Raw genomic sequence first — 27,588 nt, forward strand, 5'->3', positions numbered from 1 at the left:
AGGCACAATGATGAGTGGCAGGTCAGAAGATTGGACAGAATATTAAGGGGGAGAAAACTGACCAAAACATAACTGAAGAGGAAAAGACTAGATTAGAAGAGAGTCATAGCTAGAAAGATAAAAAGCAGATAGTAGTGCTATCTGTAGCTATTTTAAAATTAAAGACAGAGTTAACAAGGAGGCTATTGTTCATATAGAAATAAGTCTGGACAATAAATCAGAGAAAATAATGGAACAATCATTTGAATTACATAGCTATTTTACATCAATGTAGAAGAAACAGGAAACATCCCATAAATAGCTATAAATCAGGAAATAGAAGAGAGAGAGAGCGAGAGAGAGAGCAAGAGCAAGAGCGAGCGAGCGAGCGAATCAAGAAAACTGCAATCACCAGCTAAGTCGTACTGAGAACAATTTGGAGCTGCAGGCTGTAAGGTCCCCAGGTTCTGATGAACTTCATCCTAGAGTCGTACAAGAAATGTGTATAGAGATAGTTAGTGTATTGGTTTCAACTTTCCAAACTTCCCTACATTTAGGGGAGATTCCAATGAGATTGAAAAAATAGTGCAGGAAACTACAGGCCAGTTACCTCACAGGGAAGATCTCAGAATCTATTACTGTAGGGCACTTAGTGTCAACATAGTTCAGTGAAAGGGAAATCACATATAACCACTTTACTGGAATCCTTTGAAGTATCATGTGCTGTGCATAATGGGGAACTGATGGATCTACTGTATTTATATTTCCAGAAGGTATTTGATAAAGTGCCTCAAAAGGTTATTGTTGGAAAAAACAATGCAAGATATAGGTATCATACTGGCATAATTAAAAAATTGGCTTGTTAGCAGGAAACAGTCAGCATAAATGGGTCGTTTTCAGGTTGACAAGGCAGGACAAGTTGTGCTACAGGCATCAGTGCTCGGCACAGTTCAACTCAAACCATATTACCAAGGTAATGCAAATACTACAGGTATCTAGAGGGCACTACTATAATTGCAGATGCATTCTAGGAAAAAGCACAAAGCCAGAGCACTTACCTTCACTGATATAATACATCAAGTGATTTTGGCTAGTTTGCAGGTTCACTATTTGAAATGACGCCTACTGAGCCAATTTCTGATTGGATACGTTCAAAATGTTGAGAGTTGTAATGCAGAAGTTATGGTACTGCAGGTGAACGCTTGTGATGTGGTGGTAGTGTCCCTACCTCTGCGCCAGGAGCTCTAGGTTCATGTTTCACCTGCTCCAGAGGTGTGCCATGACATCCCTGAACAGGTTAATTAGAAAATATCCATGGTACTGTAGGAACAATCTACTGGCCCTGAAGGTACAATCTGCAGAATGAGAGTTCAAACGCCACCATTATAGTTTGAGTTTGAAGTTATTTCTAAACTGGTAACGACAAGTGTGGCCACAACTTTGCTGGATCGTCATAAAAACCCAACTGATTCACGAATGCTCTTGAGGAAACTTGATCTGCCATCCCTACCCAGCCTTCACTATATGTCACTCGAGTCTTACACAAATATGGTTACTAATTAATCGCCCTCCAAAGTGAACTAGCAAACTATTCAACTCTGCAAAACCACTACGAGCCGTCCAAGAAGGCAGCCAACCCAATGACACTAATGGTAACTAGGAATGGAGAATAAATGCTTGTGATGCCCATAAGCCAAGGATAGTTCTGAGGAGACGCCAGAATCTCAGAGAAATTAATGTGGAACCCACCAAAAATGCAGGGCATACAGCTCTTTAATACAACTGTAAACACCTGAAATATTAAAGCCTTTATCTCTAGGTAAGCAGGTTACTGCTGCTTAAATGTAACTCCAAAGTACTTTCAATGACACTGTCCCATCCATCTACTTTCAATTGCTTTTCATGAGGGTATAAGCCAGATTGGTCTTTTCATGCTTTTTGTTGACGGAACAAAGAAACCTTTTTCCCCACAATATTGTTTGGATGCCAGTATTGAAATATAATGGAACATGTTACCTTGAGAGTATAATTCTTCAGTACTACAGCCAGGATATTGTCAGTGCTCTATAGATGTTGCAATGAGTGCAGCAGTTTCTTTCTCCACATCATGTGAAGTGAATCAAACTGGCTGAAGACTGTTCAAATGAGAGTGACCAAAGACGACAAAGTCTGAAAATAAGTCGCAGAAGATCTGAATAGTTTTGAGACGCAATTACAGAAACTTTTATAATTTATAAAGAAATGGAAATACTTCAAAGCCACTTCAAATAGATGAAAACATTAGACTTCAAGTGGTAGAAACAATGGATTCCCCTATTAACAGCAAGCAGTGGACGACTCCTTTGTATAAAATCAGTGTGACTTCAGCTTTTCAGCATTCAATGCAGTTAGTACGAACTTCCTCCTGCATTACATCAACCAACAAATAAATATGACCTTGCTGGATTACATACATGCAAAGAGCTACTGCAATTGTTTTCAAACTACTTTCCAAGGTGACCCCATTATAGCTCACTACCACCTTCATCTGTTTAATGAACATCTTTTTTTTTTAAAAACCTTTTAAACTAGCATGACCTCAGATGCCAAAACAAACGGCAAGAAAGGAGCATTTGGTATGTTACAGAACAGTCAGAGAGGCTCCTCTTCCCACACATTGTAATCAGCTCCTTACCCCAGCCCCTTATATACTCTACTTCCCACCTTGGCTGACAACACCCTTACCACTCAAAACACTCAGACCATTGCTCTATCCCCTCAGTGTCCACTCATTAAGGCCTCACTTCCATTTCTCTGCCTACCCACTCATTTATGCCCTTGTCAGTTGAAAATCAGCAGCAATATGAATGAAATGTAAAGATTTTATTGTCTCAAATTCTAAAATTTTATAAAACATTGGTTGATATGAGATAGAAGTAGCCAGCAGAACTGAAATCCCAGAGGTCAATGCTGTTCCTTTCTTGCAAACTGCATTCAACATGAAGTGGCACTGTGTTGTCAGCTGAGGGTGATAGGTAGCAATCAAATGGAGCTTGCCATGCCCATGTTTAACTTTATGCCCTGAGAATTTACTGGATCCTGGGTCAATGTTGAGGGTTCCCAGGGCCACTTCCCTGACTACACCCATTTTGCTGTCAATTCTGGCTCTGCTGATGGGACAGGACAGGACATACCCAGGGATGGCGATAGACAGCTTTGTGACATTAGCTGTAAGGTACACACTTTGATGAAAATGCCAACATCAGGCTATTGCTCAATTAGTCTGTGAGATAGCAATTTTGGTGCAAAGAAATTGGTTTAAGAATCTGATAATGATGGGGTCTAGAACTCATCAATTGAAAAGGTGGCAGAAATAGAAATTCTCAACACACTTAACATTTGATAGGAGTCCAAGGCCCCTTGGCTAGACCAAAGACAAGCAAGTGGAATTCTTTATCTGGTGTCACGGATAAAATTGGCTGAATGGCCTTTTTCTGTGCACTAAATTCTTCTACGTTTCTATTATGGTTTAACCTCACAGAGATTTCCAGAAGAGGCATGAAAATAGTTGGGGATATAAATGTGTTAAGGAGAGACCACCTACTACAATGCTCAAGAGAATGTTGCAGGAAGATTGAAGATATGCCTGTACAAACATGCAATTACACATCCCTACAAATGCAGACAAATGAAATCATAGGGAGTCCTGTTACTGGAGAGGGGTTGAAGGGCGGGTGGGGGGGAAAGAGGATACACATAGAAACTAGGTGTATAGGATCTATTCAAAAAAAGTGTCCTCTGGGGTAGTTTGCCATTAACAGTAGGAATATGATATTCAGCACTGAAGTTCCCTTAGCCAGATTATGACTGATTTGTATCCTCATTTCAATCACCCACCTCTCTTTCAGATCTCTCAATACAGTGTAATATCTCTTCACAGATCTTAATTTGCCATGATTTGTAGCTGCAATGAGGTCAGGAGTTGATTGGCTCTGGTGGAACCCAAAATGAGCATTAGGGAGCAGGTTATTGCTAATGCTGCTTCATAGCAGTGTTGACAACCCCTTCCATCACTTCACTGAAGACAGAGTAGACTGGTGGGATGGCAATTGAGTTTGTCATTTTATTTTTAGGCAGTTTTGATTGCCTTCATTGCTCAGACCTTTGAGTATAGGAATTGAGATGTCATGTTGAGGTTCTACAGGCCTTCGTGAGGCCTCTTCTTGAGTACAGTGTACAGTTCTGGTCACCCTGCTGTAGGAAGGATTATTACTAAATTAGAGAGGGTTCACAAAATATTTACTAGGGTGTTGCCAGGAATGGAAGGTTTGAATTATAAAGATAGGCTGGGATTTTTTTCACTGGAGCAGTGGTGGTTGAAGGGTGCCCAAATAGAAGTTTATAAAATCATGAGGGATATAGATAAGCTAAATAGCAAAGGTCTTTTCCCTAGGGTAGGGGAGTTCAAAACTAAGGAGTATATTTTAAGGCGAGAGGTGAAAGATTTAAAAAAAAAACGTTCAAGGGGCAACTTTTTGTCTCTTACACAGAGAGTGGTTCGTATATGGAATGAACTGCCAGAAGCAGTGGTGGATGCAGTTATAACATTTAAAAGATACTTGGATAAATACATGAATGGGAAAGGTCTGGAGGGATATGGGCCAAACGCAGGCTAGTGGGACTAATTTAGTTCAGGAACATGGTTAGCGTGAACTAGTTGGACCGAACGGGCTGTTTCCATACTGTACGATTGTGACTTTTACTATATAAAAGTCTGTTCCTTCAGTGTTGAAGGTTTAACAAGGCTCAGCATTTAGTGATGTGTGAGAGAAAAGCTCCAAATTACTACCATCTTCCGTATGAAAAGGCACTTCCTGATTTGAGAATAGCTATGCTAAAATAAGGATATAATGGGATAAACACTTAATGAGATCACCTGTCAACTATTCAAATGCAATGCAGTGCAAGGCAAGATTATTCAAGCTGTCCTATAAATGAAATGCTTGGAATACAGTAGATGAAACAGCATTGAAGAGAAATGACAGAAAAATGAAGATTATCACAATTTACAAAAGAAAAGCACAATCAAAGGCAAAAGCCAAACTCAACAATGTTAGACATCAAGAATCAAAGCGAAAGATATGGTTTTATCTAGGGTTTTAAAAGCCTTTCAACTGGCAGAAATAGGGAATACATGCAGACACTGAGCTCTACAACCATGAAGTCATAGAAAATGAGTTAGTCTGTAATTTCATCATAATGGAAATACAGGAAGAAATTAGTCCAAAGAAGAGGACATTCAAGTCTAGGAAGAACAAAGAAAGAGAGAAAGATGTTGTGGTCATCAAGAAACTGATAAAAATCCATTCAGAAAAGCTGTTGCTGTTAGAACATATACTCTTCATTCTCAAACACAGTAACTGCACAGCTGTACTCAATGTAAAACTCCTTCAAATTTGTCAAATACCAGTAATTACGTTCTATATATATGTAAACTGCTATATGGAGGGGAAAAATTATTTGAAAATTTGTTAAATCACATTTTACACTGTTTTTAAATCAGAGATTCTCTCACTAGGACTGGCAGATCATTGCCCATCAAAATAGGTCAAAAGTGCCAAGCTATCACCTTAGCACGTTTTTCTTAGAAGGAAAAGGAGAGAATAAACACATTTACTATACAGTCATCAAGTGAAGATGAATACTTTATTTTCATCTGATTTTGTCAGATGCATTGTACAATGTCAATACTTTCAATAAGCCATTTAAATTCAGTATAGCATCACCATCTTCACTTCTCATTTTGTACAAAGACTATACATGATCTTAAGACTTAGGGGATGGGGGGATACATAATTTATGATTATGGTATTTTGGGAAGAAAAGAGGAAAAAGCTTGTTGAATTCACAAATCTCTATTTACTCACTCCGTATCTCCCCTTTTGCCATATATGCTAGCTGCAAAGCTGTGTCCCTGGAGGAAAAGCATTGCAAGAGCAGCGTAGATACTTCCTGGATCAGCATTTTATACAAACAATAAAAAGGATTATATCTGGTATACAATAAGCCGGGCGCAATACGTACACAAGACACTTCAGTACCATGGACAGATGCAGGATTTTTGCTTTTCAAAATTAACAGAGTTTGCAAACCTGCTGAGTTACTGAAACTCAGTATTATCTCTCTCTCTCTCTCACACGCACACGCACACATTCACAGTGAGGTAAATATAACTTGGTCATTCCAGAGGTATCTTTAATTCAATGCAAAATTACATAAAAACTTCAACTGTATGATTTGATTGTAGAATAAATCTAAACCCAGATTCACAGAAAGACCACATGGCAAAGTGTAATAGAAAATGGGACTGTCCTGAAAAGGCAGGTCATGGCACTCAACACAAAAAAAAACTCATCCAACAGCACTTCAAAATTTAACAATCGTCGTAACATATGCAGCAGTATAATTTGCATTTTCCTAGAGTCGTCCTGGGCAAAATCTGTATAGTAATAAGCTAGCACTTCCAATATGCACATTTAGCATGCTACAGATCATAGAGCAATTATAATTGTTTTACAGGGAGGTGCTCTTTTTGAATGTGTTCATAAGCCTACCACACAAAACTCTTAATATATTAAAGTTGTTTTTCTGTACTATACACGAGACCTATGGTAATATGCTCAGTGATTACTTACAACAGGAATGACTGATGAGAATTCTTAAAAACAAAGAAACTACACATTTTATTTATGGGTTTAGCAGCAGTTTGCCACTTCATTCAAGTGCCTTCACCACTTGCATTTATAACACTGTTTTCCAGCCAGGAAACTATACACTTTCAGATTAAGTACCGTGAAAATAACCTGGATTTATTCGGGTTAGAAGCTAGATCCAACATTTTCTATATGGTCATTTGTGCACACATCTTTCTACCAGGTTTGTTACTGTGCAATAAAACTTCGCACTATAGTTTAGTAATATTAAAAGAATTAAAAACTTTCTACATTGCGCTCTATGCATTTTAAATATGTAATATGTAAACTAAGTAGAAACTAAAAGCTGGACTAAACTCATTAAAGAGTGGTTCCAATTTTTGATGTAGCAATATAAATTGCTTCACATTACTATATTTCGGTCAAATTCATGGAATAACATCAACAGACTGCTGAATTGTGACAAACTTGAGTTTTACTAAAGTCTATTCATCTCACACAATTCTCTCATTTATCTTCGCATGGGATGCCAAATCTTTATATCAGATTTCAAACACTGACAAAGTAAACCCGTTAATTTCAACATATGCAGCGTTTTCCATAATGTACATTAGAAAACCATATTGCCGCTTTCAGTCTTTAATCTGAAACTAACCCAAATTCTCCGCTTCAAATCAAATAAAGTTCAGGAACAGGGGTTTGGAAAATTGTGTACTTCAGGAGAACCAAGCAGCAAATCTACACATATGCTTCACAGAACTCAATAGTTGCACGCAGATTAACAGTGCAAGATCATAAGGCTCATTATGGCATTTTGGTGCAAATAAAGAGGCACAGCAGCCCAGACTGTGGCTGTTGCAAATGATAACAGACCGCCAATCTGCCTTGCAGTACAGCACCTTGAGCAAAGGCCATTGAGATGTAATAGAAAGCTACAAAACTATGGAAACTCTCAGTTTAAAATAAATAAAACTGCAGGAGAAAAAAAACCTTTAACAGCCACTACAAACATGCACAAGTTTTCCCTGAACATCCTTCCCCTTGCCACCAAACTCTTCCCTAAAACAGCAACATTTCAGTCATTTCAAAAAAATAGGCATGGAAACTTTTGCGGGAAAAAACAGCAGCAGATAAATCGTTAAAATAATATCTTGATAAAGTTAGTGTAATTTAAATGGTCAAATTGATTTCTTCAATTACAGTTTTGCATTAATGCTCTCAGGTATGGTTGTCTTCTAAAATATATCTTTTCAAAAGCTAAATAAAGATCCAGTTATTCCTAATACAAAACTTATTTTAGTGACTATTGTTTCAGTTCTAAATTTATAAAAACAAGTCTAATTTTAATTGCGCATATAAATTGAAAACAATGCAAAATGCTTTCACCTTAAAATGATCTAATAAAATACATAAAAACTGTAACACACTTGATAAATTGTCCAAAGGGTAATTAACGCTCACTGCAAACAGACAGAAGGAGACAAATGGGCAAATATTTATTAAGATTGCTCCCTCTATGCTACTTACGATAAAAGGTATTTTCTGGCTACTATTAGTTCATTTAGTGTTAGTTTTGATTGCATCAATTTGGATTTTGCTATATTAGATATTACTGGACAAAATACTTGATGATTCTTAGGATTATAACTCAAAAATAGTTTTCTGTTCCTTAGCACAAATCAAATTGAGAGAGATTATGCACAAGTGGATGACTAAATGCTCTCCCCCATGCAGAGCCTAAGCTGCAAGACACCAAAATTACAAAACTGCAAGCACATTCTATGCTACTTTTATCAAATGCTAATTCCTGTTACAAGAAAATAGACAATGGAGGCACACATTGGAATACCGCAACCATTTTCCTCACATTTCTGCTCCATGTGCTCCTAAAGGAGAATGGTTTGTGCCTGGCAAGCACTCAAATCAGCATTTATACACATGAAAACTGCAAAAATGCTGAGTGCAAATATTACCTAGTAATACTGAAACCTAAAGTTGTACCTATTAACTATGTTGCTAATTTATGGCACTCACCCATTTATCTTTTAGGCAAAACCAACCACGGTGCAGGCTATGATTTTACAAACGCTCTGGCACTTATGGGTGAGATTTGTGCACTGGCTTTCAAAATAGCCACAATTCCCTCTTTCCCCAAATTCAAACAAAATAAAGTAACAGTAATACAATTGTACCTCAACTTTACTTCTAAGTTACTTTTGCAGTCATGTCTATTATTGTAGCAATGGTAGAATGAGCAATTCTTCAAACCAAAGAGAAAAGTATCCCTGACTCAAAGCTAGGACTTCAGCACACAAAGTGAAAAAAATAACAGAAGGGCAAGGCAAAATTATAATTTGATAGTTGAATTCCTAAACAGTAAAACTACTGCACAGACCTTGGATGAACAGTACCTTTCAATCATGCGTAATACTGTATCTTGCACTGAAATTTCATTCATTTGCGGGACCAGCCCCATTATTAGTTTTTCCAATACACCGGGGCAGTGTTGGTAAAGGCTTAAGTGTTCCAGCTTTTCTACAATTAAGACCAATAATAAAACTTCTCTGTTTATCAAGTTAAAGGTTAATTAAAAAAACTAAGCTACATAATATCACGTTGATGTCCTGGGAAGGTGGTGTTCAATGCAGAGTGGACCTCACGGCCTAAGCTCTGCATGTCCATAACAGAGAGCTAGGCAGGGTGGAAATTTCCTATGCGGTGTATAAAATTTGGTGCAGTTTCTATGGTGATACAGGCAGTGTGATCCAACTTCTGCTTCCTCAATGAGGTAGAACAAAAATCCCTTCCAGAAAACTGCAATCCAAGTACAGTTATCATTCTGTCCACTGTTTCTCTGGACTGCATGCGTCTCTACATTTTTATGCCTTCCTGTTGACTGAGCTGAGATAATGTTTTCTTGATCCGCAGGGCAGTTAATCTGGCTGCTCCATTGGCATACCAACATTCACGCATGATTTTGGCCATTACACGTAAAGCCTACAAAGAGATTGAAACATAAGAATATAGGTTTACACTTCAGTTAGCAAAAAAACTGCAGGCTGCATTTAGTTTCAAAATCTATAACATGTTTCAACTAAAATACTGCCATCAACTTAACTACTCATAATCAAACTGTATAGTTCCTACTTCATAAATATTAAAGAACAGGTGAAGATTAGAGATGACCAAGTCAAAGGAAATGTGGTCAAAAAACAAAGTTAAGCACATTCGAATATAAACCTGTAACCCCTTCTGAACCTTCACTGAACTTCAAAGCTTTCAAGCCATCACTTCCAAAAGTTTTGTTGCTCCCACTCAGTTTATTCATTTTTCTTCATGTTCCCCAGTAATTGAATAGATCATGGGTTGTTACCAAATGGTTAACACTACTTATAATTTTCCATTTGTTGACTGTATATTAACCTTCCATGTACAATATGCAAGGGCAACTCGGAATCAGCAATAAATGCTGGGCCAGCCAGCAACATCCACATCTCCTGAATGATTAAAAACATATTCAAATGAAGTGAGTTCAACACAAACATCCTCTAAAATTAAAGACAGTCATACACCTTCCCTTAGTTCTTTGATCCAAAGGAGAAAATCAACAGGAATTTTCAAGATGAAGCAGGTGCACATACTCATAAATGAATTAGGACAGGTGTTGTTTTGTGGATGTAGACCAAACTGCAATTAACCTCAATGTGAAAAGGGACACGAACACTTTTTTTCGAATCTCAATAATAACAAATTGGCTATATTGGTAAGACAAGCATGTTTATCTTAGATTTAAAACACTGACATAACTTGTCACAATCAATTCAGGTCAATACTCATCATAAGTCAGTGATTCACAGCAACTTTTAAATCAGTACCTCAAATATTATTTTAATTAAGCACACTCTTAGATGCTTCATCTGTATAGGTACAGCCTTCACACAGCGATGTCTTGAATTCAGGTTGATGAGCCGAGGTAGTTGAGTGCAGATACCTCTCAAAATAACAAGGTGTAGAGCTGGATGAACACAGCAGGCCAAGCAGCATCAGAGGAGCAGGAAGGCTGACGTTTCGGGTCTAGATCCTTCTTCAGAAATCATTCAGAATTCTTCATTTCTGAAGAAGGGTCTAGGCCCGAAACGTCAGCCTTCCTGCTCCTCTGATGCTGCTTGGCCTGCTGTGTTCATCCAGCTCTACACCTTGTTATCTCAGATTCTCCAGCATCTGCAGTTCCTGCTACCTCTCAAGATAGGCAAGTTTTTCCTCAAACAGTGGAGGTCTCAACTTTAACAATCTTTCTCAAGTTGTCTCCTAAAGGCTTCAGACTCCAAGCCTGACTGGAACACATCCTAAGCTCCACTGTTGTGTCATCCTCAAATAAGCACCTATGCTCTACCATTCTTCTATCACCATACTTAGAGTATTCCTGATGAACCAAGGATCACTTTGATTTAGACAGTTTCCTTCATTCTCGTGATCCCAAAGTGCAGTGCCAACTACCTCAATCACCTCTTCGAGACACATTCTGTTCTCTGGATAACCTTTACTGTTCTCTGCTATTCACTCCTTTAATTGATACCTTGTAAATACCACATCTTTCTAATTTTTCTTTTGGAGTGGGGGTGCCGCAGGTGGCAGTTAAAATTTAGGGCCAAAATGAGAAAGACCTAATTTTAAACCTGCATTTGCCTGGGTGTTGTGTGTTTTGAAAATAAGTGACCTGACACTTCTGGCAAGCATCATTTAAGTACCTGGTTAACAAGAAGTAATTGAAGATTAGGATGCAGACAAGATGGAGCCAAGGAGTTCTATATTTCAGATGGAGCTTTGGTGGGTAACAGAAGTCGATTGATCCATGAACTCGTGACTAGGTGTTAATGACAAAAGCCTTTTATCTGCCAAGAGCTGTGCAATTGGTTTCAGGTAACTGAACAGCATAGGGCTGAGAACAAGATTCAAAGAGAAGTGATCATATCTCCAGCAGCTCAGGAGCTGTCTCCCTCGTCAGCAGTTAAATCCCACTTTAAATCTGCAGAAAACCAGTTTACCTTTCCTTCAGCAATTACTGCTAGCAGTAACTGTTTGTTAAAACATCACAGACCTTTTATTAAGTGAACCAGCCACCCTATGCATTCTGCAAACCAGTGAAAGCATTCATAAAACAAAAGCTGAGAAGAAACTCTCTGATCACCAAGAACCAACTCAACAGATCTTGTTAAAAAGGACTACTGAACTGCTTTTCCAGCTTTACCTCTGTCCTTTTGTTTTCTTATCCCTATCTAGGTCTGACTTGTCTTTGTTTGTATGCATCTGAATGTAAGTAAGTAAGGAGAAGTTTATAATAGGGATTATAAATACCAATAGGTTATCACTGATTATCTGCAGTTAGTGTCTAATTACTTATAATAGCAATTTTTGTTATATACCGAAATCTGTCTATGCTTTCTATCAACCTGGGTCTGAAAATAAGATAAATTGGAATGTCTACGTACTACTTAAATATCATTAACTTTTGTGATGACTCTGGGAATAGTGGGGCTTGATTTTCAGTGTGCTACCCCAATGTACCTGTGGAACTGTCAACAGGACTTTCAACATTGGTCTTTTCATTATATTTGATCCCACATTAAAATTGGGAGGCACCTGGATTCGAAGCCCCTGAGTCTTAGCAAACAACTCCGAATAAATCAATACTTTTTCCAAAATGTAATTAGCCTGAAAATAAAAAGGCTTCTTCTGCATTACTAATTCCAGGAAATATAAGGCATGAATTGGACAAGAAACTGTCCCATTTTTATGCCAAATGAGAAAGGGAACTCTTGTGCAGGAAGTTTGCCAAGTGTTCTGGCTAAGACTAAGTGAGACTGCCTTTGTTAATGGCATTCTTGATCTTAAGCCCAAAGGTGTAAACAAAGACTTCAGTTGTCGAATGATGGGGGAAGACAGAAGTGGAGATGGGGGTCATAATTAATGTATAACTCACTCAATATCTATTGAAATGAACAAACCAACCCGAGGAGGAAACAAACGAGAGGAATACAGATGTGATGCAATACAAACTTTGCAAGAAAGATGTACATTCTCACCATTAAGTCAATAAAGGGCTTTCTGACTTATGGTCATGGTACTGGCTGTGGCTGATGATGATCAAGTTATTCAAAATGGGCCTTGACAGAAACCAAGTGGAACTGCCTGAAAAGATTCGCAGTTGGAACCTTGCAACGTAATGGCCCCAGGTAAGCAAGATATTATGAACTGAAATTTAGTACTGTACTTTTCCGTTTTTTTGGCCAAAAGAGAGAAAGAACACCAGCGAATATATTGAGGATTGCCAGGTGAAAGTAAACATTCCAGACATCTAGCTGAGACAAATCTTATGTGTGAAGTCAGTCTAACTTTAAAACCAAATGTAAAATGGGATAGTTCAAATTGAAAAGGTACACTAAATAATTCTGCAAATACAGGCAACTTAAAATCACATTCTTACATGTTTAAATAGCTGATACCAGCTGTTCAGAACAAAATTCAAACCTCAAGTGAGTGTTAACAGTCAAACAAAAAGCTACATCTTCTTGACAGGTTTCATAAATCGGATATCATTACATGTTCTCTCAGTGCTGACTTCCAAGCACCAATGATGAGCATAGATAAAAGCAACATGAACTTTCAATAACCTAAAAATAGTTCTAGGTTGGAAAGAAAATACTGGAACATGATAAAAAGGTATTACTCATGCACTATTATAAAAAGTTTTACTATTTAGCATAATCTTTAGATTTTAGTTGCTCCTTAGCGTAAAGGTTATAATACTGTGTTGTCTGCATTCACTGAATTGTAGAAGATTGCTTCGAAGAATGATTAACTTTGAAATTCACATCTGTCCAGATGCCAAGAACTGTGTCCATCGTCACCTACTACCATGTCCAAGGGTCAAGAGACATCTCATGCTGCAACATATGTATGGAAGGGGAACAGAGAAGCAAGTGAGGCCACATTCTATTTGGCTTAAGCCATCATCTTGATACAGGAAAGCAGTCTTGATCATTAAGAAATTTCCATTGGTGTTAATGATTTGAAGACCATTTCAACATAGGGGTTTTGTCTTTGGTATAGAAAGAAAAACTTTGGTTTAGGACTTGCAAGCAACATTGCTTCTGAAATGTGACTAAATCAGGAGACAGCAAAAGTATTCTGATTATTATTCACAATATCTCTATGGCCAGAAAGGAAACTTGCTCAGAGAATCAATTTTGTGCTGCTGGTTACCTGCAAATTCCAGATTTATTTTCAATGAAATCTAACGTCCAGTGAAATACTGGAAAGCTGCTATTACTGATATTGTCAAATATCTGGCAATGAAAAATACACACAAGTAGTGAAAAAATTTGGCACTACTGGAATTCAGCTACAATATTTGAAGTCAGTGTGAAGCCAAATGCAATTCCCGTAAAGAGAGTACCTCATTTTGAGCTGAATAACTAGTTTCAACGTAGTTGTATTATATTTATGTATCATCATCAAGATTTGTTTTGAGCTTGCTGTTGAATTTTACAGAAGTTTCTCGTATTGAGAAAAGCCAAAGCGGCTGGAACAAAACTGCATATGCCTAGTCTAACGACAATTTGTCTAGCCTCTTTAAGTAAGCATGATATTAGCCAGCAGTGGCCAGGGTTTCACATTGCTGCCCAGAGAAAAAAAAAACTCTTTCAAAGTTTAAGGGACGTTTCTCAAAATTCCATGTACAGATTCTCTCAACAATTTCCCTTCGCCATTCACTCAACTACCATTCCATCCATTCATTCAATAAAAAAAAGTGCAGCTCCCACTTAAAACTGGCAGATTCAAGAAAAGCAGCCATGCTCGAGGACAATGGCAGAAAGAGGAGGATCGTATTAATATTAATTGTTTTGATTAAAATTCACTAAATTGAAAGAAGGTCCCCATGCCCTTCTGGAATTGTAAGATCAGAGGTTACACCCATAGATGATTGACCCAAGTCAGTTCTTTTAGTCTCTTGATCTACAGAGTATCTCCGGCATTTTCTGTTTTTATGGCACTCATTAAAATTACGCTTTTCAGGTTCTCCAGGTCTTCTTTTAAGTAAACCAAATGGGAGTATAAATTGAGGAAGAACAAAATTGAAGAAAAACAATAGATTTGGCTAAACTGACAACAGACAGCCGCTGCTGTCTTAAGGAACAAAGCTCAAACAGAAGGCTGAATTGTGCAAGGTGGAAGCAGGCAAAAATGAGATACATTTTAGAAAAGAATATGCAGCAACACATACTTAGAATTCAGAATGAGGGATCCCAACTACGAAACCAGCGAGTGAAATTCCAACAGATTTCTTTAGAGCTTCCTTAAAATTCAGGTGGCAGAATTTTAAGAACTTTCGAATTATAGCACTGGAATTTAAATTTTTTTTGATATCAAACCAAACATAGGTAGGATCACAACTAATTTTGTGAAACCAGATTTACAGGGAAGAAAACCAATATTTAATGTAAAATATTAAGTCAGTGACAGGAGAAAATCAAGGCTGTTCTCACGGTCTTTCAGTAGTAATATGAAAAAAGGCTGAGCAAAACAGTATCATAATTTTCAAAATGTCTTTCACCTTTGGGTGCATTTCTGTTCCCTCTCTTTATAGAGTGGAAAAAGGAGAAATCAAATTAGATCTTGTAACAATGGAATGCTTGATTCTTGCAAGTACATGCTTAACAGCTTAAATATAAATTGAAGTTCACAACAATTACCTCACAACTTTGCCACCGGTTAGGAATGTTTGGCCTTAGCTTCTGTTCACACACAACTTTCCTCATTTCCTCAATTGAAGGGTCTGATGGTACTAGGTCATAGTAAGGCAGCTGATAGTCTTCATGAATACCTAAAGCACCAGTAAAATACAATTTATTGGTGATGTGGAATATGAACAGTGATTTTTTTTTTAAAAAACTTCAGAAGAAATTACAATGCAAGGAAATAAACAGGAAAAACTATGCCATTACACGCATACCAAAGGCTGTCTTAAACATCCGAATTCTCAATGTGTCTTGCCAAAGGCATGTCACCATCATTCATCATGCACACGTAAAACAGAATAGCAAGTCCATTACCTTGAAAATATGAACAAGGCCATTCAGATTTTCAGGCATGCTACACCATTCAGTAAGATCATGCTGATCTGATTTTAATCTGAACTCCACAGCATATCCCCAGTAATCTTTCATCCCCTTGGTAAATTAAAAATCCACCTACTTCTGCATTAAAAATATTTAAAAATTCAGCATCTGCCTTTTGAGGCAGGGAATTCCAATAACTCGCAATCCTCAGAGAAAAATGCATCCTCATCTGTGTTTTAAATCAACGACCCCTTATTTTTAAAACCATAACTCCTAGTTCAAGATTCTCTCACAAGTGGAAACATCCTTATATCAGTCATCCAGTAATGTTCCCTCACGATCTTATGTGTTTCAATTAAGTTATCCCTTGATTCTTCTAACTCCGGAGGATATAGGCCTAGGTTGTCTAGCTTTTCAATTTATTCCAAATATTAGTCCAGTGAACCATCTCTGAGCTGCTTCAATGTATTAACATCCTTTCATAAGTATGGTAATCTGTGCTGTACTCATTACTCCAGATATGGACTCACCAATGCCCTGTATAGCTGAAACATAACCTCCCTAGTCTTGCATTAAATTATCCTTGCGATAATCCATAACATTCTATTAGTTTTCCTAAATACTTGCTGTATCTGCATACTAACATTGAGGTTCATGCACTGGGACACCCAGATCTTTCTACATCTCAGAACTCTGCAATTCTCACCATTTAGATGCTTCTTCCTTATTCTTTCTGAAAAATGGGAAAGTATGAAATTGTCCACATTGTAGTCTATTGCCAGATCTTTGACCATTCATTTAACATTTCTACATCTCTTTGTAGGCTCCCTTTGTACTCTTCACAACTTGCTTTCCTACCGATGTTTGTGACATCAGCAAATTTAGCTACCATTTCTTGGACCTCTTCACCCAAATCATTTATATAAATTGTAAGGAGTTTGAGAACCCCAGCACTGACTCCTGTGGCACACCACTCATGACATCATCGCAGCTTGAAAATGATCCATTAGTTGCTACTCTCTACTACCTGTTATGAAGTCAATCTTCTATCCATGCCAATATGTCACCCTCTACACCATGAACTTTTGTTTTTCAAAATAACCTTTGATGTGGCACTTTATTAAGTACCTTCTGGAAATCCAAATATAATGCACTCACTGGTTCCCCTTTTATCTACAGCACAAGTTAATTCTTCAAAGATCTTCAATAAAATTAGTTAAACAAAATATCACTGACAAAACCATGTTGCTCCGACTGATTACCTTCAATTTATCCAACTGTCCTGTCAAAACTTGTTTAAAATTGGCTTCTAATATTTTCTTTGACAGATGTTAAGCTAATTGGTCTGTAGTTTCCAGCTTTCTGCCTGTCTCTCTTTTTGAATAGAAGAGTTACAGTGGCTACTTTCCAGTCTAAAGTAACCTTTCCCAAAAATATCGCTTTTCCATTATTAGGGTCTACGTTCTGTTCAAGGTGAGGAATGATAATTTCTGGAGTGGGAACTTCTCATTTTAGTTACCCACTGTCAGCAAATGAACATGCTGAGTTGCAGAGTAAAGGTCCCTCTATTCTCCTCCAAGTAGCATTCCGCAATGTAAACTGTAGCAGCATTTTCAAGAAAATGTGTGGAATGTTTTACTTACCACCCACTGAACATCTCCGTGCAATTTCCCAGAATACCAAGCCCATAGCATAGATGTCCGCCCTTTTAAAAGACTCAAAATGTTTCATGTTTATAGAATCATCAAGGACTTCTGGAGCCATGTACCTGTTTAAAAAAATACTTAAATGGAGATCAGTTGTTTAAAAATCAAGCAATTCACTTTCTCTCAATTCTGATATAATTGTTAGGGTTTCACGTGGTTACTTTGTAAGATGCACTTTAAAAGTTAATGGTTGGGTGCATCACATCTTGATGTGCACAAGGACGTTGACAAGGTAGAAAACAACCGCATCATCAAGGAACAATTAAGCATGAAGAACAAGATTTAAAACTTGTGACTCATGTTAATACTAATTACAAAGCAAAGAACAGCACTGAAGACTAACAAATGAGCTCTGAGGATAAGATAATTTTAGAAGTAGCAATTTCATCACCAATTTCAACTACAAGAGCTAGATCAATCAGGGAGATGTATGAATATGCACTGCAACACATTGTACATTTGATCCCATTCCTAGGACTGTTCAATTTGATTCTGGATAACAGAATGTGTCCTGAATGTTAAATAGGGTGGGACACAGAGACCATAACTTAATTAGTTCAAACAAATATAACAAAGTTTGAAGATAAAGGGAGTAGGACTAGGAAAGTGAATTTCAGTGAGATTGAAGAGGACCTAATTGAGATTAGAAATAACAACACAAAACAGATCAGATATTTACATAAGAAATTGATAAAATATGGATTGAGTACATTCCAAGTAGTAGTGAAGTAGTGCGTCAAAGCATTCAATGATGCTTCACAGGAGTCTACTCAGTTAAATATCATCAGAACCAAAACATTGGGAAAGGAAACATTGGGAGGTGATACTATAAGCTTTTTCAAAAAGGTAGGTTTTAAAACTTGAGGGATACAATAAGGAAAGTCCACAACTTGAGTCTAAAAAGGATAAAGACACAACTATCAAATAGTTGTGCACAAGGAGAGAGGAAAGCATAAAATACTGCACCAAAAGAACCCACATACTTTGTCCCCCAACTACTGCAACAATCCCATAGGAAAAACACCTGTTTTATTTTTTTAAAAAACAGATCTATAGTTTAACTGAAGTGAAATATCAGGAGGAAAACAGCACTCTTCATGGTAAGACATCTCCAAAATAAGACTTCAAACCTGGGAAGATCGAATACTAACTAGTTATTTCACAAATGGAAACATTGCCACATCTACGTGTGCATTACCTTTTTGTGCCCACTCTATGATTTGGAGCAATATCAATCGTATCTGTGGCTGAATCATGCCTTACTGCCAATCCTAAATCTGCAATGCAGCATGTTCCATTCTTCTTTACTAGAATGTTTTTCGATTTCAGATCTCTGTGAGCAATAGCAGGTTTTCCTGTGGAAAGGAATGGTATTCAAATTGGAGTGCAATCAATTTTTAAAAAACTGCAAGCTTCTGGTCAACATTATGCTTGTTCTACATAGATGGTATTTATTACGCCACCAGAGGACAACTTATAAAGAAATAAGTAACTAGAATGGAAAAGGAGAATTCTAGTCAAAGATTTTAAGTTCAAACCTGACATGAATGCAGGGACATGATTAGAAATTGTTAAGAAGACCAGCTAAGAATTGTTAACAAGGGGTATTTCATGTAAATATGCAAGTTTACAAAAGCAACTTCCATATATCACGAATTTAATGCTCTTAAATCATTGCCTGAAATTCTGATTGTACTTCAAATACACAAAGTAACTACTGATGACTTTTTAAAAAAAAATGTGCGCTCAGTTTGTTTACTGGCACTTTTAAACAGAATAGACAATTTGTTCTTAGAAATCCTGGCACTATTTTGTATCACATAAAAAGGTAACAAGTGCAAATTCACAGCCTTACCTTGTGTACCAACAATTTCCATATGCAAATGTGCAAGTCCACTGGCTGTGGAAAGTGCCAGTTTAATCATTCCTTCCACAGTAATGGTGTACCTGTTCAAGTAGTCAAACAGGGAGCCATGTTCGTGATAATCTGATACCAGCCATAACTGTGTCCAGGTCCCGTTGTCTGAAGACAAAAGGAAACAAAATGATATTATCTAAAGAGAGCATCACCAAGGTAACAGCATGTAATTGTGACTTGGCAGAACTTAATTTTAATACAATTAGCGTATACAAAGAGGGTCAGTCAGCTCAGTTGGCTGGATGGCTGGTTTGTAATAAAGAGTAACATCAACAATGAGTGTTAAATTATTGCACGGGCTGAGGTGATCATGAAGGACTCTCCTTCTCAACCTCTGCCCTTGCCTCATGTGTGCTGCCCTCTAAATAAACCACTACCAGTTGTCTCTCTATAATGAGAGAGAAACTCTACAGTCTGCTAGGACTATGGCAACTTTTGAATAGATACCCAAAATCAGTTTTGTACAAGACTAAAACATTTCATAAAATTAAGCAGAGGTAAATAAAATCAGTTCAGAATATCCTTCCACAAAGGAATTTAATTTCTCTCACTACCTCATCTAAACATCTTGAACAAGTCTAGGGTTTTTACCTGTTCTTTGGAATCATTGGGCATTATTTGCATGAAGTACCCCTCATTAACAATTCTTAGCTAGTCTTTTTAACAATTTCTAATGTCCCTGCATTCACGTCAGGTTTGAATTTAAAATCCTTCACTAGAATTCTCTGTTTCCATTCTAGTTGCTATGTTATATATTTCTTTAGAAGTTGCTTTCTTTTAATGCACAAGAGTATTTTCAAGTCTTTCCTCATGCACACATCCTTCTCACTCTGGGTTTCATGGTCCTTTTCTTTAGATCTAAAATTCAGTTATTTCCTTTGGTGACTAAAACTGATCACAGTAGTCACACAGCTTGGCCTAACCAGTGTACTGTAGAGCTTCAGCATGACTGCCTTTGGCCAATGCTCTAATTTGATGATGCAGCTCAATATTCTATTTGTTTTACTGGTTGCTGTGTTGCAAGATTGATCATGATAGCACTGAATCTACACCAACAGGTTTTCCTTCAACTGCTGGATAGTTTAAAGACCATCTCAAAGTGAGCTCCAATTTCGTTCAATGTTGAATGATTAGTCATTGCTCCCTACATCCAATTCAGTCCAAGTCCCGTTGCAGTGTACTGTCTGTACTGCTAAATAGTAACAATTAGCAACCAATTTTATTTGATTCTCAGTTTCAACTCTGTTGCATCTTTAAAAGATCATTCCTTTTTACCCTAATCCTCACCAGTTTCTTACCGTTACACAGTTGTGCTTTTTTTTTGACTTCTTGATGGTTATGTTTGCTCCCCAGTGATTTCTCTCACTTCTCACCCTACAGTCTTGATTTTGATCTTCTTATTTATTTTACTTGTATTTAATTTGTATGCAGCATCTAAAATCAGAATTAAATGTAAGGTACACCCATAGTTAAATCTCTCAAGTTTCGTGAAAAAATGATGAGCAAGTTTTGGACTGTTGGGGAAAATAAACTCAATTTTGATCATCTGGTAAGATTCAAGATTCAAGCTGCAATGTGATAATTTGGTCTAGCCACAACTCACTGACACAAAATCTTTACGATCACAGCTACAGGTTTATAGCAACTGAATAAGTCGTATGCTGAGAGACTCAAGGACATTCTCAGTTACATTAGGGATCAGATTGTGCAATCTTGTCTGTGTACCAATAAAAAGCTGCTGGTTTAAAGTAATTAAATGAGTTCATCTCTGTTTTTACTTACGAAGATTCCAGGACTTAATACTTCAGAAACTGCATTCATCAATTCAAGTTTATGGTCTCATTAAAAACCAGCTCAGGTTCTGATTACAATGATTGATATTTTTAAAAAAAGAAACAACTCACTGAAACCCAGTGCCAGCATGTGACAATTCAAACAAAAATATAGTAGATAAAAAGTGCAATTGTGAAAAATTTGAAATGATGTCCTATTTCTAATCTACATGCTGCCCTTCAGTGACACCATCTGATCTCAGTATTCATTTCCACTTGTGCGCTAACGATACTAAGCTCAATTCACCACTGTCTCTCCAAACCTAGACTATTCAGATATTCAATGCTGAAACTTTCTCTGATAAAATATTGGGAAAAAACAAAATGGGAGCAGGGATAGGCCATTCAGTCCTTCAAGCCTGCTCTGCTTTTCATGATTCATAGCTGATCATTCAACCCTGTTCGCAATATCTGGTGAATGTTTTCAATGAAATCCTCATCGTTCTAAATTCCAGAGAATGTAGTCCTAACCAATCCAGTCTGTCTCTTCATACATTATTCCAGCAAACTATCATTGTAGCCCCTCCTTAGCTACAACATTCTTCTTCGCATTCAACCAACAAAACTGCACACAATACTCTGGGTGTGACCTCATCAAGACCCTGGGCAATTAAAGTTAAAATATCCTTGCTCTTGTATACAAATCCTTTCACTATGAAGGTAATGGGACCATCTACCACCTTCACCACCTGCACCACCTGTTGCACCTATATACTTATTTTCAGAAGAATTAAGCCATTGATTTTGTTCCCCCACTCCAAACAAAGGAAAGACAATATATTTCTAAGTTAAAATGGCTTATAGCTTGGAGGGAATAGTGCCAATAGTAGCGTTTCCACATACCTGCCCTGTCCTTGACCTTCTAGTTGGTATAGATCACTGTTTGCAAGGTACTATCTTACAATGCACTTTGTAGGTGGTACATACTGCTGTCACTGCATGCATGTGTGCATGGGCGTATATGTTGGAGGAAATGAACATTGATGGTGTTAGATGGAATGCTTTGGTCAGAATGGTGTTGCGCTTCAAGCAATGTTGAAAATGCACTGATCCAGGCAAGTGGAGATTATTCCCTCATACTTGTAGGTTTTTCAATCATGGACAGGTTTTGAGGAGGTGGTAGTGAATTACTTGCTGCAGAATTCCCATCTCTGACTTGCTTTTGTAGCGAGTGTGTTTATACAGTTTCTTCAGTCCAGTTTCCGGTCAATGAGTGTCAATAGTAGGGGCTTCGGTGATGGCAATATCATTGAACATCAATGGGAGATGGTTAGATTCTCCCTTGTCACAGACAGTTATTGCCTTGCACTTCCACAGCATGAATGTCTCAGCTCTGGATTTTGATGGAGGGAAGATCATTGATGAAGTAGCTTAAGATGGCTGAACCTAGGGCACTACCCTGAAAAATTCCCATAGTGATGTCCTAAGGCTGAAGTGACTGATCCCCAACAACCACAATCATCCTAATTGCCTGGAGTACAGTTAAGAGTGAACCATGAAAACCGAAGGAACTGTGGGTGCTGTAAATCAGAAACAAAAATGGAGACTGCTGGAAAAGCTCAGCAGATCTGGCTGCGCCTGTAAAGAGAAATCAGAGTTAATGTTTCGGGTCCAGAACTGTTCTGAGGAAGGGTCACTGGACCCAAAATGTTAACTCTGATTTCTCTTCACAGGTGCTGCGAGACCTGCTGAGCTTTTCCAGCAATCTCTATTTTTGTTTCTAAGAGTCAGCCATGTTGCTGTGGGTCTGGAGTTACATTCAGGCCAGACCAAAGAAGGATGGCAGATCTCTTTCTTAAAAGAAGACTTAAATCTTTTGTATTTCCTTTTCTTAAAATAGGACATTAAAAAAACTGTCTGGTTCACTAAAAACAACAAATCGACAAAGGTTACATGGTTACCATTAGACTAGCTTTTTGTTCAAGATTTCCACAAAATTCAGATTTCACCATTTCCATGCTGTGATGTAAACCCATGACCTTAGAACACTGGCCTTGAACCCCAAGGGATTACCAAATTTCAGTCCCATTAATTTCTCAAGTACAACCGTCTTAATAATATTAATTTCCTTAAATGCTTCATTCTTCCTACTCAGATCATTTAGCTTCCCTGCAATTTTGCTATTCCAAATTACAAATTCTCCTGACTCTGCTTGTAATGTTTCCTTTTTACATACCTTTAGAAGCTAATGCAGTCCATAGAGTCACACAGCACAGAAACAGACCCTTCAGTCCATGCCAAACATAATCCCAAACTAAATAAGTCCCACCTGCCTGCACCTGGCTCATATACCTCCAAACCTTTTATTTTCGTATATCCATTCAAATGTCTTTTAAACATTGTAATTGTACCCACATCCACCACTACAGCAGGAAGTTCATTCCATACATGAACAACCCTGTGTAAAAAATTTGTCTCATGTCTTTTTTAAATCGTTCTTGTCTCACCTTAAAAATGTGCCCCTAGTGTTGAAATTCCCCATCTTAGGAAAAGACAACTACCATCAATACTATACTTCTCATTATTTTATAAACTTCTATCAGGTCACCTCTCAATCACCTATGCTCCAGTGAAAAAGATTCCCAGTCTATCTAGCCTTTCCTTATAATTCAAACCTTCCATACCCAGCATCAGCCTCATAAATCTCATCTGAAACGTCTCCAGCTTGATAAGATCCTTCCTATAACCGGGAGACCGGAACTGGACACAGTATTCAAGAAGAGGCCTCACCTATGTGCTGTACAACCTCAACATAACGTCCCAACTCCTATACTCAAAAGGACTGAACAATGAATGCAAGTGTGCTAAACACCTTTTTTAACCATCCAGTCTCTATATTTGAAAGAAACTTTAAAGAATTATGTACCTGCACCCCTAGGACCCTCTGTTAAACATCACTACCCAAGGCCTTACCATTAATTGTATAAGCCCTACCCTTGTTTGTTGTACCAAAATGCAATATCTCGCATTTATCCATATTAAACTCAACATGCCAATTTTAAGCCCACTGACCAATTTTAAGAAGATCCCTTTGTGATCTTAGAAAACCTCCTTCACTGTCTACCAGCCACCAATTTTGGTATCGTCCGCAAACTTACTAATCATGTCTTCTATGTTCTCATTCAAATCATTTATATAAATGACAAACAAGAGAGGATCTAGAACCGATCTCTATGGAACACTGCTGGTCACATGCCTCCAGTCCAAAAAGCAACCCTCCACCATTAATCTCTGTCTCCTGCCGTTAAGCCAATTATGTAAGCAACTATCAAGCTCACCCTAAATCCCATGTGATCTAATTTTACTATTAAGTGTACCATGCGGAACCTTGTCCAAGGCTTTACTAAAATCCAAATAAACAACATATACTGCTCTGTCATCATCAATCTTTTTGGTAACTTCCTCAAAAAACTCAATCAAGTTTGAGAGACACTATTTTCCTCACACAAAACCGTGCTGACTATCCCTGATCAAGTTTTGCCTCTCTAAATGTCCATAAATCCTATCATCTGTTATAATCACCAACAGTTTACCCACAACCAAAGTCAGACTCACAGGTCTATGGTTCCCCAGTTTCTCCTTACAACCTTTCTTAAACAAAGGTACATCATTATCCACCCTCCAGTCATCAGGTACCTCACCCGTAGTTAGAGATATTTCTGGAAGGGGTCTCGTAATTTCCTCCCTTACTTCCCACAACATTCTGGGATACATTTGATCAGGTCCTGGACATTTATCCACCTTTATATTCTTTAAGATCTCCCAAACTTCCTCTTCTGTAATGTGAACAGTTTTTAAAACATCCAAGTTTATTTCTCTGCATTCTTTAGACGCCATTTCTTTCTCCACAGAAAAAACTGACATGAAATATTCATTTAGTATCTCTCCCATCTCCTAGGGTTCAACAAAAAGATGACCTCCATGATCTTTAAGGGCTTAACTAGAGAGGGGGTTGGGCCTCTTGCTCTTAATATATTTGTATAATCTTTGATTATCTTCAACCTTATCTGCCAATGTTATCTCATATCCCGTTTGCCTTCCTGGTTTCTCTCTTAAGAATGCCCCTACACTCTTTACAGTGATTAAGAGATTCAATTGAACCAAGTTGTCTATATCTTAAAAAAAAGTTCTCTTTTATTCTTGACTAGAACCTCAATATCTTTGTTTATTCATTGTTCCTTAATCTTACCAGCCTTACCCTTCACTCTAACAGGAACAAAATACCTATGAACTCGTCATTACACTCTTGAACATCTCCCACTTGTCAAACGTCCTTTTACCTGCAAACAGTCTGCTCCAATCAACTTTTGAAAGTTGTCTCATACCATTAAAATTGGCCTTACTCCAATTAAAAACTTTAACTTTTATGGAGGGCTTAGCTTTTCTATACCCATTTTGAAACTAGTAGAATTACAATCACTACAGCCACAGTGTGCCCCCGCCTCTACTTCAGTCACCTGCCCTGCCTTATCACCCAAAAGAAGGTCTAGATTTGCTCCTTTTCTAGTAGGAGCATCTACATAGTGATACAGAAAATTTTCTTGAGCACATTTGACAAATTCTTCATCATCCAAACCTTTAACACTACGATAGTCCCAGTCAATGTTTGGAAAATTAAAATCCCCCATTATTACAACTTTATTATACTTGTGTATATCTGAGATCTCCCTACATATTTGTTTCTCGATTTCTCTCTTACTACTGGGGGGGGCCTACAGTACAATCCTGTCAAAGTGATCTTTCCTTTCTTATCTGTAATTTCTATCAATGTATTTTCACTGGACAATTTTTCAGAAATATCTTCCCTGGTTACAGCAGTAATGTACTCCTTAAATCAAAAATGCCACCCTCTAGCTTTCCTGCCTCCTTTTCTATCCTTCCTACAGCATATAAAACTGGGAACATTGAGCTGCCAGTCTTGTCCATCTCTCAGCCAAGTTTCTGTAATAGCTATGACATCTCAATCCCATGTTCTTAAACATAGCCTGAGTTCAATGTTATGTTTTTAGCTAGATTGCATTCATATTCTATTTTTCCTTTTCTGATCAGTTTCGTAGTCCTCATTTACTGCATTCTAAAAGCTTCTCAATCCTCAGATTTATTATTATTTCTGGCCACTTTGTAAAATCTTTTCCTTTAATCTTATACAATCCATACCTCCATCAGCCACTTACCCCTAGCAGATAGGTTCTCCTCTCAGCCACATACAATCGTCACTTGGAACTACATCATTAATAGGTCACTGGATCAAAATCCTGGAACTATGCCCCATCATCACGTTAGTGCTCCTACAAGAGATGGACTACTGTGGCCTAAGGCTGATGCTTGTTGCATCCTTCTCAAGCGAAATTAAGGATGGGTAGTAGGTAGAATCATACAGTAGAGGCCTTTCGACCCATCAAGTCTGCACCAACAAAAATACAGGACTACCTACACTAGTGCTACTTTCTCATACAAGGCCCATAGCCTTGAATGTTATGACACTTCAAGTACTATTTAAAAGTTGACAGGTTACCCACCTCAACTACCCTGCCAGACAGTGCACTTCAGACTCCTATCAACATCTGGTTGAAAATATTTTTTCCTCAAATCCCCTTTAAACCTCCTGCCTTTCGCCTCAAAATTTTTCCCCTTGTTCTTGACCTTATGTCTAAGGGGTACAGCTGCTTTCTATTCACCCTGCCCACAACCCTCAATCTTATATACCCGTCAGGGTCCCCCCTCAAACTTGTCTGCCCCCAAAGAAAACAACCCTCTCTTCACAGCTGAGCTGCTCCATCCCAGGCAAAATCCTGGTGAATCTTCTCTGCACCCCCTCCATAGCTTTCACATTCTTCCTACAGTGTGGTGACAAGAAGTGCACACTGTATTCCAACTGTAGCCTAACCAAAGTTCTACACAGCTTCAACATACTCTTATAATCCATGCCTTAACCCATAAAGACAAGCATCCCATATGCTGTCTTAACTACCCTATTAACGCACCCTGCCATTTTCAGGGATCGTGAATAGGCACCCTAAGATCCCGCCGTTCCTCTGAGCTTCCTATAGTCTTATTGTTCATCGAGTACTCCCTTGTCTTGTTACTTCTTCCAAAGTGCATCATCTCACATTTGAGTTAAATTCCATCTGCCACTGATTTGCCTATCTGACTAATCCATTTATATGTTCCTGTAGCCCAAGACCCTCTCCACCTCAGTGTCAACCATCCAGGCAATCTTCATCCAGGAAAACTTAGTTACCCCTCCATCTACATTTATGAACATAACAAGGTACTCAGCGCTGACCCAGTGGTACACCACTGCACATTGGGCTCCAGTCACAAAAACAGCCTTTTTAAATC

At 37.9% G+C, this 27,588-nt stretch overlaps 1 protein-coding gene across 1 annotated transcript in view; it reads right to left on the minus strand.

The window, feature by feature from the left end:
- Positions 1 to 5,637: 5,637 nt before the first annotated feature.
- The window catches only part of tgfbr1b (transforming growth factor, beta receptor 1 b), a 54,602-nt gene continuing 32,651 nt past the window's right edge, over positions 5,638 to 27,588 (minus strand). The window contains exons 5-9 of the mRNA XM_020521552.2: positions 19,352 to 19,519; positions 18,695 to 18,851; positions 17,434 to 17,558; positions 15,425 to 15,555; positions 5,638 to 9,668 (exon numbers count right to left, since the gene is read on the minus strand). Of these exons, the coding sequence (XP_020377141.2) occupies positions 9,543 to 9,668; positions 15,425 to 15,555; positions 17,434 to 17,558; positions 18,695 to 18,851; positions 19,352 to 19,519 (707 nt within the window). The 3' untranslated portion in view covers positions 5,638 to 9,542. The remainder of the gene's footprint in view (positions 9,669 to 15,424; positions 15,556 to 17,433; positions 17,559 to 18,694; positions 18,852 to 19,351; positions 19,520 to 27,588) is intronic.

This window comes from Rhincodon typus, chromosome 4, assembly GCF_021869965.1.
Source record: "Rhincodon typus isolate 14 chromosome 4, sRhiTyp1.1, whole genome shotgun sequence".
Lineage (NCBI taxonomy): Eukaryota > Metazoa > Chordata > Chondrichthyes > Orectolobiformes > Rhincodontidae > Rhincodon > Rhincodon typus.